We start from the raw sequence: 10,581 nt of genomic DNA, 5'->3' as shown, positions 1-10,581 counted from the left end.
AGGAAAGGGACTGGCACAGGCCCATCCACAGCGCCGTCTCCAGGAGTCAGGCGGTCAGGAGGGAGCGAGTCCATCTTCCTTAGAAAGTCTACCTTTCTTGAGACGAGCCATCCTCCTCCCCACAGAGATCGATGATGAAAGGTGTTTTACACCGGGCTCTATGAATTCGTGCATCTGGTCACTCAACAGCAATTGCAATGAGAGAGAGGGAGGGATGGATGGAGGGAGGGAGGGAGGGAGGGAGAGAGAGAGAGAGGAAAGAAGAAAGAGGAGGAAGAGGAGGAGGAGGGATGGGGAGGGGAGAAGAGAGGAGAGGAGAGAAGAGAGGAGAGGAGGAGGTGGGGGGAGAAGAGGAGAAGAGAGGAGAGGAAGAGGTGGGGGGAGGAAAGGAGAGGAGAGGAGAGGAAGAGGTGGGGGGAGGAGAGGAGAGGAGAGCAGAGGAGAGGAGGAGGTGGGGGGAGCAGAGGAGAGGAGAGGAGAGGAGGAGGAGAGGAGAGGAGAGGAGAGGAGGAGGTGGGGGGAGGAGAGGAGAGGAGAGGAGGAGGTGGGGGGAGGAGAGGAGAGGAGAGGAGAGGAGAGGAGAGGAGAGGAGAGGAGAGGAGGAGGTGGGGGGAGGAAGGAGAGGAGAGAAATAGAAAGCCGTTTTTGCTGAGGGTTTCTGTTCTCTGGTCCTGGCAGTATGGTATATGCAAGAGGACTTCAGATCACGGGAAATGGAATCAAAAGTTAGGTTTATTTTGGTGCAGAGTTTTGAAACCCATCCACGTTTTTTAAAATCGCAGTAAGCATTTTCATGAACTTTTGGAAGAGCCTCACGTGGTGTGATGACAGTTTCGCCAAACCTAGGAGGCAGTAACTTTCTGGGAGTTGGCTGCCATTCCGGGGTGCGCTGGCTTCATCTGCAACACGTTCCCATCGCGGATTCCCCTGACCCCGTCCTGCGGCCCCCAGTGCCTCAATCCCTTCCCGGCCCCGCCACCCTCTGCTCCCTGGCCTCGCAGACCCGCCCAGGCGCAAAGCTGAGACGCGAAGCTCCCGGGGCCCCCGCATCGCGGGGCGCAGGTCGCCACGGACGACTCGGAGCGGCCATGTGCTCGCCCCCCGAGCGAGGGCAAGAAATCCCTGCAGCTCGGTTTTGTTCAATGGTCCGCTCCCTGAGTCCCGTTTCCCCACTGGCTGCCCCTCATTAGCATGAACGGGGGTGGGGGGAGAGCCGGCGAGCGCGAGCCCAGGCCGGGTGTGAGAGCCCGGGAACCCTGCCTGCCGAAATGACAGCTCGGGCTCTGTGGCTTCTCTGTTTGCTCGTGGGATCAGCCCCCGAGGCCCCGGGGCTGGAAAGGAAAGGTAAGGTGGCCGGAATGCAGAGCCCCGGGAGGGCAGCTGGGACCTGCAGCGGACCGGGGAGAGCGCGCCACGGTCCGCGCCTGCGGGAGCCGACTTCGGGTCAGCGTTCGCGTTGGAAAGGAGTGGACTGTGTCCCCAGGATTCCGTGTCCCCTCCGCGTTTTCGGAGAACGATGCCCCCTCGCTGTCTGCAACGACCGCCGGCGAGCCAGGCCGGCTGCGGAAAACTTTGCATGTTAAGTAGTTTGCTCCGTCGTAGGGGAGGGAGGGTGGCCAAAGGGGTCGTGGCGCGGGCCGGGCTCGTGGGGCGCAGCGGGGACCCCTGGCCCCGCGGCCGGCCCGGGGACACCTGAGCCGGGGGTCCGGCCCGGCGGATCGGCGCGCACATTTCCTGCAGCACGCGAAACGCAGCCGCTGCGGGGACAGAACTCAGGCGCTCCCTGCGGGCTCGCGTTTTTTTGTTTTTGTTTCTGCTCCCACTGGGGTGTTCCTTTGGCTTCACCCTCTCTGGGAAAAGCAGCTTCCGCACGTCGCGGGGCAATTTAGGTTCTTTTCCCACATGGAAATGGACCGACTTCGGTGGCATTTCACCCACATATCAGGCGGTCTTGCCCGTGACAACAGATGGTGGCATCAATGGGAAGCAGTTGCGAGGTCAACCGTGGACAGCCAGAGCCTGGATGTCCACCAGGACTTTATTCCGCTGGGAACCGTGCAGCCGCGGAGCAGAAGGAGTCAGATCCAGCCCCTTTGCAAAAACAAAAACAAAAACAAACAAACAAAAACAAAAACCACGAACCCTCCCCAGCTAGCGCCGCTGGGCCAAAGCTGATGTTAGAGATCAGTGTGGCAGGACAAAGCGCCTTCAAAGAAGTGTTGCCAAGCCGCAACACCGCGAGGCGCGGTCCTGGGGCTCGGGTGCCCGCACTGCGACCCCCGCAAAGGGGGACGTGACCCCGCGGGCTGGGCTTGGAGCCTGGCGCCGCTTCCAGGCCGCGCTCGCCAACCAGTCTGCAGAGCTGCCGAGACGGGGTAATAATTTAAAAAGCTCGTCCTCGCGCCATCCCCTTTGAATGGTTATTATTATTATTGTGTGTGTGTGTGTGTGTGTTGGGGGGGGTACGTGAGCGATGTGTGCTTTTATACTTAGCCAGGGGCCTGCGCCTCCCGGCCCGGCTTGCAAAGCCGCTCTTCGCCGTGGTGTCCGAGAAGTCGGATAAAAAACCCACTCGCAGAGCCCGCGATGACAGTGTAAACACGGATGGGAAAACCAAATAGTTGGTGGTCAGGGGGCCCTCAGCTACCCGGAGGACCTGTAACCTGAGACTTTCCCCCCAGGGCCTGCTCTCCGTACTTTCTCTACCAACTGTAAATAGCGAAAAAGGCGGCTGTTTACACAGCCACGGCCGTATCTATACCTCTCGGTGTAGACGGATACGAAAGGAGGGGCAGAGAGAGTTCTCGAACCAGGGCTGTCGGAAGCCGTCCAGCCCCAGAAGCAGCACAGGGCTGTCGGACCTGCAAAGGCGCCTTGGGGTTCGGCGCCTAAACCTGTCCTGGGGGGCCCGGGAGACGCGCGCTCCACTCGGACGCCACGTGGGGGTCTCCTCGCCTCAGCCCACGGGCACTCCCGGCAGGTGCCTGCGGAGGTCTCCCCGCGCCACGCCCGTTCCCCGCCGCGGCCTCCCTTCGCCCTCCCCGCTTCTCCGCCCCTGACGGCCGCCCCCGGTTCTCTCCTCACAGTGTCGCCGCCTCGCGACAGAAAGCCCGACCCCAGCGGCGTCCGGGGAGCCGAGGTGACGCCGGGTCCCCGGGGGCAGCCGGTCCCCGAAGCCCCCCGGCGGCCGCGCGCGGCGGACACCGCCCCCCGCGCCTGGCCCGACCCCCGCCGCCGGAAGGCCCCGCCACCCGCCGAGAACCGGGCCGGCTTCCGGGAGGCCACGCGCGCGCCCGCCGGCCCGCCGGCCCCGCGGCTCGCGCAGGCCGACAACCGCCCGTCGCCGCGGCGCGCGCGCGCCCGGGCCCTGCGCTTCCCGGCCGCGCGGCGCGCCGCCGAGGCCCCCAACGGCCACGCCCACCCCAACCGGCCGCGCGCCGCCGCCCCGCCCCCGGGGCCCGCGCCCGCGCCGCCGCCGCCGCGGAGCGACCCCGAGCCCGGCGCCGAGCCCTGCGCGCGCGCCTGCCGGGCGGACGCGGACGAGCGGGAGGCGTTCTGCGCCAGCGAGTTCGGTGAGCCGGCCCCGCCGCGGCCCCCCACCCGCCAGCCCGCGGGGGCCGCGGCCCGGGTCCGAGCCACGCTCTTTCCTCTCGCCCTTTCTGGAACGCAGCCGTGAACGGGATCGTGCACGACGTGGACGTGCTGGGCACGGGCGTCCGGCTGGTGACGCTGCTGGTGGACCGCGACGGGCTGTACAAGATGAGCCGCCTGTACGTCGCGCCCGACGGGTTTTTCTTCCGCGTGCACATCCTCGCCCTGGACGTCTCCAGCTGCCATAAGCCGTGCCCAGAGCTGAAGCCTGGTATTGCAACTGACCCGGTGACCTCTGCGTGTCACGGCCTGGGCTCTGCCGGAGCCCGGCGCTCCCTCCAGGTCGCCCCGAGGGTGGCACGGGGCATGGGCACTTGACCGTCGTCAGCAGGGAGCTGGAGGGGAGGCTCGGGGTGCCGGCCCTGCACCGTCTGGGCACTGTCGAAGGGGCAGTGGCACTGACCCCCTCTCTGTTCTGTGCAGGCAGCAGGTACATCGTGATGGGCCACATCTACCACAAGAGGCGGCAGCTGCCCGCAGCCCTGCTGCAGGTCCTGCGAGGGCGCCTGCGGCCGGGAGACGGGCTGCTCGGCACCGGCAGCGGCTACGCGAAGAGGTTTAACCGCCGGCGGGCCGGGCGCGTTCAGGGCGCGGCTCTCACCCAGTGCCCCTGACTCCCGGCGGCCTCCGCCCTCCCGGCCCGGGGTCCCCACCCACGGCTGCCCCGGCTGCAGGCACCGCACTTAGAACCGCGGCTTCCCGAGCCCGGCGGCCCGGCCCCGCCACCCAGCGGCCCCGCGGCTGCGCTGCGATCCGTCCAGCTAACAGATCACGGCGTCATGTCAAGTTTTTAAATTATTTTAATTTAATGCCAACTCTTCAGTAGAAATGGTTCACACACACACGCACACACACACACATTTCTTGAAATATACAACTTTGGATAGCTTACATCATGAATCAAACCAAATTTTATATGCAAACCATCACATTTTAAGTTCTGTACATTAGTAAGCGCAGAGTCCAGGACAAATACTAAAATTTTACATTTGAACAGTCAGTCCTAACGGGCTCACTTCAAGCAGACAAGTGTTCCTGAGGCACCAAGACATGACACAGCTTGTCTCCCCAATGCCTCCCTGCTCCTAGTAGTTTAGGTTTCACGCTAAACGGGCAGCTATTCCAATGCTAAATGTATCCTGGGTGTATCTGATGTCATTTTACAATGAAGACCAAGTGCCATGTTTGTAAAGTAGTAAACCTTGCTTTGAAGTCCGATCTTGGATGTACCTTTTTTTTTTTTTAGCTTCACCAAACCTCAACAATTTGAGGAAAAGGCTTTCTCAGATGTACTCCAGAAAACAAACACAACCCCCACCCCCCATCAGTATTCAACCATGCCAGCACGCAAGCAAGCGACTGTTCCGTTTTCCGACTACTCTGAAGTAGATGTGCTCGCTAGCCATTTAATGCCGGTGTTATCCTTGAGCCCACGAGCACACTGCAGATTTTTCGGGAGACCGAGCTGTCCTTGGGGTAACTGCATGGCTGAAGATGCACTGCAGGGACTAAGCCCCACACAAGCACCGTGCAGGGAAGCAAGCAGCAGCTGCCTGAGTTGTAACATCTGTTGTCACCTCATTGGCTCCAAACTTGAGGTGCATTTAGTAAAATAAAGTCCAGAGGTCCTATTAGGAGGCAAAGTATTGCTGAAGGGATTTTAGAGAAATTTATCCAAATCATGAGTCTTGTCCAACCTCATTAAAATTTTTTTCAAAAACTGCTTCTTGGGAACCAACTGCGTTACTACATAAACTACTGGTAACGCAGTGTGTAGCTGCTGCAGAGTTGAGTTTTCTCTAACGTCAACTCAGGGATAAAATCGTGGCAATGACCTAAGTCAAAGCTGAATTTTCGATACCGAAGGGCTGGCTGGTGACCCTGAGAAACATGCTGGAGAAAGTTACCAAAGAGATTGCTGACTGGATGATCAGATGTTACGGCATAAAAAATTATACAGTGCACTGGTTTTAAAAACAAAATCACTTTTCTATAAACTTGAGGGTTAGGGTTAGGCTTGTTGTGCCAGAGCCGTGATTTGTGGGTATTTGGGAGCTCCTGTCATTCATAGGAACACCCTGGCAGGACACACACAGACTGTTCAGAAACCACGCGGATAAAAGCTGGACCCTCGTTCTAGGCCAGGTCTCCAAGGGCTGGCTGAGTGAGGCGGAGCAGCAGCAGGTGCCGGGGTGTACACGGGAGGCGTGAAGAACGGGCAGGGGACTTCCCTGCTCAGCCTTGAGCCAGGACTTCCGATACAATCTTCAGTCCTATAGGAAATCTTAGGGAACCCATGAACCCATGGATCATAGTTTCTAATCCTCTTGTCGTAGAGGAGGACTTTTCTTTCCTTAAGCACAGTTTGCACTCGACACACATTACAGTGCCCTGTCTGTCTGTGGGCACACACAATGGCCTCTCATCAATAAAATACCTGCTGCCGGTGTGCCGGCCACGGCGGCCATTGGAGGGTGAACCAACGGCAAAGACCTTTCTCTCTGTCTCTCTCTCACTGTCCACTCTGCCTGTCAAAAAAACAAAAACAAAACACCAAAAACCTGCTGCCTCCAAGGGAGAGTCACCAGCAGTTCAATAGTTAAGCTATTACTTCAGAATTCTGGGAGGAAAATATATTTTTCTTTTGGTAGGCAAAGGTCTATAGAACACACACACTTGTTTGGGTAGTAGCTACCGTTTATAGTTCTCTTGAATTCATTTTTAAGGTTGGCCAAGCACACATGTATGCAAACACTTAAAAACTGACCTTCTGCCTAATGCAGAACCTCAATTCCAAGACATACTTGAGCAAGCAACAAGTTACAAAACCAGGAGTTTATTATCTTAAAAATTCAGCTTATTTCTTTAGCTGAATTTAGTCCAAACAGGGAATGTGACTTGAAGTGTTTTTTCTCTTTCTCAAATCTAAGTTTCTAGAAGCACCTCAGAATTGCAAATTATTAAAAAACAGCCCCTGCAGCCACACAAGTACTTCTAAGCCACAGGACACGCCATTCTCATCGTAAGGGTTAGACACCTGAGCCCGTCTGCGGACAGAAGGCTGTCATACCCCTGTGGTTCTCTCCAACGCGGTCTGAAAAGTGAACAGAGATTTTTTTCAAAGGCCACCAAGCCGATTCTTTAATATCAGAAACACGAAGAGGCAGGGGATCTGCCTAACAGAAATGAACAGAAACAGGGAAAGAACTTTTATTTGCAGATTCTAGGAAGGTAGGTTACAAACACAGCAAATCTCAGTGTCTCCACACAACACTCCAGGCCACTCGAAATATAAAAAGGTAAATTACGTGTTTTCCTTTAGAAAATATCCCCCAAAGTTCACAATTTTTTTTAACCTACTGCAGGATAATGAAAAGCAAATCCTGCAGAATATGGCTAAGAGAAAAAAGCCCTAAGAATATTATGAAAATACTTTTTATGAAATGGTTTCAAAGATTGTGAACTTGGTGGATGAAGCATAACAAACATGGAAAATACTTAGTCAAGGAAACCTACTGATGCAAACCAGGTATTTACAGGCCCAGAGACTGGGTTGGAAACATCGTGACAGTATCACAAATGTGCATCACACTACGTGGATTACTGAAAGCGGAACAGCTCTCCCCACAGGTGCATCTCGCTGTACAGCAGGCGCTTGTCAAAGGATCCGCGTAGAAAAGCAGCTTTTCAAATAAGAATGTTTTTTCAAAAAATTACTTTCCAAAGACTAAAGCTCTGTAGTTGATAAAACTATAAAATGTCTTTAGGTATTTATATGGTGATAGAAATTGCAAAAGCCTTTATACCATTAAATACACATAGGAAATTAACATCTTCCTAGTCTTGAGATCTCCATAAAATTTACCTTTGTACAATTTGGCAATGCCAACAGCTACAGAAAATATATCAACCAACCAAGCAACCATTGTTTCATTAGAAACTGCACCAAATCCAATGTCAAAAACATTACTTTATTTTTGCTAGGATGAAATGTCCTATTACGTACAAAAAGAATTGCTGTTTAGAATTTGCAACAATTTGTTAAAAACATAGCAATCTATTGCCTACAGGTAGGAAAGTCCTTGCCGCAACAAGTTTTCAATTATTAAGCCCATATATATTTATATATATATGAATAAATAGTACAGAAATACTGTGACGTGATGAGATGCAGAATAATTTTATAATTCATTAAAATGTAGAATTCTTGCATCAGCACAGTGCATACAATAAGTAACAACTTTTAAAAATGAAAAGGACAAAATAACCTATCTTTAATTCCACTTTAAGATTTTAAGCAAAAACTTTGCTTCTATGTGTTCATATTGAGCAATTAGTCTCTTTAGTTTGTAAGCATAGATTTAAGTGATATCTTTATGTACAAAAAGGAATGGGCATCGTTAGATAAAATTAACCCAGAATAACCTGTACACCTGAGCCTGTAATCGTAAGAAAGAATCGGGAACTGTAGCAACGTCATTAACTTTTAAGAAACTATGGTCCTAGAAAGATTTTGCATAGCAGGGCAACATTAAACAGAAGGAAACTTTTAAAAACAATGATCTGATCAATCCTGGAATTCGACAGGACAGAGCTAACATGAATCAGTGCAAAATCTAGGTAAAGTTCTGCAAAGCTGCATAATCCAACTATGGAGGATTCCACAGAGGCTACTGCTACAGTGCGGTAGTACAGCGCCGAGTCAGAACACTGCAAGGAAAGACATGCAGAACCCACTGCTGTTCCTCTGCTGTGCCCGTGCTTTTCCCTACTGCTGACACTACTTGTCCTTTTGTGGAACAAAGAAACAAACCACAAACTCAACCAACAAACAGAAAATAGAAAGAGGAGGACGTCTGAAACATGTCCTTCCTGACATCTAAGTGGCTGTGTGGCGGCACAGGATGGAGATGAAGGCGATGCGCGTTCTGTCACATTACCGTGACGGTCAGCATGAGCAGTGATGCGACAGGATGAGCACCCCCGCACGGTCTTCTCTGCCGTGAGGACGATGGACTGGGAATGAAAGATGAAGGCAGCCACTGTCCTGAGAAGCCCAGGGCCAGTGGGTGCTCCTGCCTCTCTCCACCTGCGGCCCCCTCCCCACAAAGGCTTACAGAGAAGCATTAGCGCACACTCAGACACCTCCAGCTGTGGGAGAAAAAGGATCTCCATTTATTTTGTTTCATATACATCCATAGTTGAATTTTAATACAAAAAGAAAAAATTAGAATCTGACAAATGTTTACAAACAAGATACCTTCAAATAGATTTTACTCATTTTAGCCTGGTGCAGAGTGAATGACAAATGGTACTGGTATATTCAAGGCAACAGAGTCTGTAGTCCAGGACCGCTTAGCCCAACCTTTACGCAAGCTTAACTTTTATCTCCCATGAACAATAAACTCATTGTTGATTCCCAGTTGTGTGTGTGTGCACATGTGTACATAGCAGCTCCTTTCATAGAAAGAAAAGACATCTAGAGGTCGTCTTGTACTTTTACCTACAGGAATCATGATACGATACAGGATGGATTACATGTAACCGGGGCTGGATTTTTTAAGAAAAAATAATTAGCTGACAAATGAGGGCAGCAATAAAAAAGCGTCTTTTTTGCAACAATAAATAAATACAGTCAAAAGTTTCCTGTGAGACTCTAAACCAGCTTCTTCACTGAAGAGCAGACGTGGCACTTCCATGGAGTTACACTTGACCCCATAGTATCTTTTTTTCTTGCTTTCTTTTTTTTTTTTTTTTTTTTCAAATAAACAAAGTTTTCCCGCTTCTGCCACAATAGTAAAACCATTTGATCTTGACAAGATAATGGTGTCGTTGACTTTGCTTTTTCCCTTGTCCGTTGGACAAAATTGGCCAAGAATATAACTGGACTGTTAGGACCAATAAAAACGAAGTATAGGTCACGTCTTGTCAGGATAACCTGACTAAAAACATCTGGCTCCTTAATTTAAAATAGTTCAGACAACCAGACTCTTGCTGTGTTTTATGTTAGATTAACACGCTGAACTTTAAGAAGCTGTAGACTGCAGTTTGTTGTTATGAGACCTACAGAACACAGAAAAAAGGGAACAATTAAGCACCCTTCATTTCGAAAACAATGATGCTTTATGTGGATGCCAAGGTCAGGCAGTCTGGGGGAAGCAGCCATATTCTTTCATTCACCCTTGGCAAGCAAGTACAAGGGAACAATTAAGGAGATTTTAACCTATAATATTAAAACTTTTCAGTGTACATTAAACATGATAGCTTACTGGAAAAAGCCAGTATCTTAAAAAAATATATATCTATATATTTTTCTAATAAAGACTACAACATTTTAGTCAATGGGACCACAGACATTTACAGAAACACTCCCCTTGCAGTAAGGGTGTGTGTGCATGAGTGTGCGTGTGTGTTTATTTACATTAATCTGGGGAACATGAAGGGAAAATTATATTAAAAGAAGGAAAATAGCAATATTAAAATCACATTTTTTCTATTAAATCCCAGAAATCCTCTCTTCTAGTTTCACAGTTTTATTCACAACTTTTGTTAGTAAACCAAGTTACTGTACAGTTCCCAGGAGTAGGTCAAAGTACTTTATATTGCAATAGCAGATAAATACAGTCTTCCAAGAGCTTACAATTTTTAAATACATCATTCATGGCTGCTGCAGTAGGTGGTCTACCACTGTACATCTTTCCATATTAAAACTGCATTAACTAATCTCAACTTCTGGGGGGCAATTTTGAATTAGGTAATCACGTGGTACAATAAGAGTGACCTCAACATCCAGTTCTGATTCCAGTTAAAAATTCAGACTAAAGATATCACAATCTGTAAGAAAAGAAAGGACATGGATGGTATAAATGATGAATTGTAAAAAAGCGCAATAACAAAAATAATGTGCAAACAACACTGGGGACCACAAGT

At 51.0% G+C, this 10,581-nt stretch overlaps 2 protein-coding genes across 42 annotated transcripts in view; one reads left to right on the top strand and one right to left on the bottom strand.

The window, feature by feature from the left end:
- Positions 1-2,023: 2,023 nt before the first annotated feature.
- Positions 2,024-4,869, top strand: C17H17orf58 (chromosome 17 C17orf58 homolog). The gene is made up of 5 exons (XM_089318014.1): positions 2,024-2,077; positions 2,156-2,375; positions 3,087-3,572; positions 3,671-3,862; positions 4,075-4,869. Exons 1-5 carry the CDS (start codon positions 2,024-2,026, stop codon positions 4,263-4,265), a joined length of 1,143 nt encoding a protein of 380 aa, XP_089174140.1. The 3' UTR covers positions 4,266-4,869.
- A 2,734-nt stretch (positions 4,870-7,603) lies between these two features.
- BPTF (bromodomain PHD finger transcription factor) overlaps positions 7,604-10,581 on the bottom strand; it is a 132,233-nt gene continuing 129,255 nt past the window's right edge. For 27 of the 41 annotated variants that reach the window (XM_070060434.2, XM_070060439.2, XM_070060448.2 and 24 more), the window contains one exon: positions 7,604-9,714. In XM_070060434.2, coding sequence (XP_069916535.2) covers positions 9,678-9,714 — 37 coding nt within the window. In that variant the 3' untranslated portion in view covers positions 7,604-9,677. Of the gene's footprint in view, positions 10,486-10,581 lie in introns of all 41 variants that reach the window. The other 14 variants (XR_016223508.1, XM_070060436.2, XM_070060444.2 and 11 more) reach the window with 3 other exon arrangements.

The sequence above is a fragment of the Oryctolagus cuniculus genome, chromosome 17 (genome assembly GCF_051225735.1).
Source record: "Oryctolagus cuniculus isolate XC-2025 breed Fujian yellow rabbit chromosome 17, ASM5122573v1, whole genome shotgun sequence".
NCBI lineage: Eukaryota > Metazoa > Chordata > Mammalia > Lagomorpha > Leporidae > Oryctolagus > Oryctolagus cuniculus.
This window is presented reverse-complemented; position numbering and strand designations above follow the sequence as displayed.

Coding starts and splice junctions, on each gene's coding strand:
- C17H17orf58 (XM_089318014.1), top strand. CDS start 2,024: ATGTCCACCAGGACTTTATTCCGCTGGGAACCGTGCAGCCGCGGAGCA. Junction 2,078..2,155: donor GCAGCCGCGGAGCAGAAGGA/GTCAGATCCAGC, acceptor CTCCCCAGCTAG/CGCCGCTGGGCCAAAGCTGA. Junction 3,863..4,074: donor GTGCCCAGAGCTGAAGCCTG/GTATTGCAACTG, acceptor TGTTCTGTGCAG/GCAGCAGGTACATCGTGATG.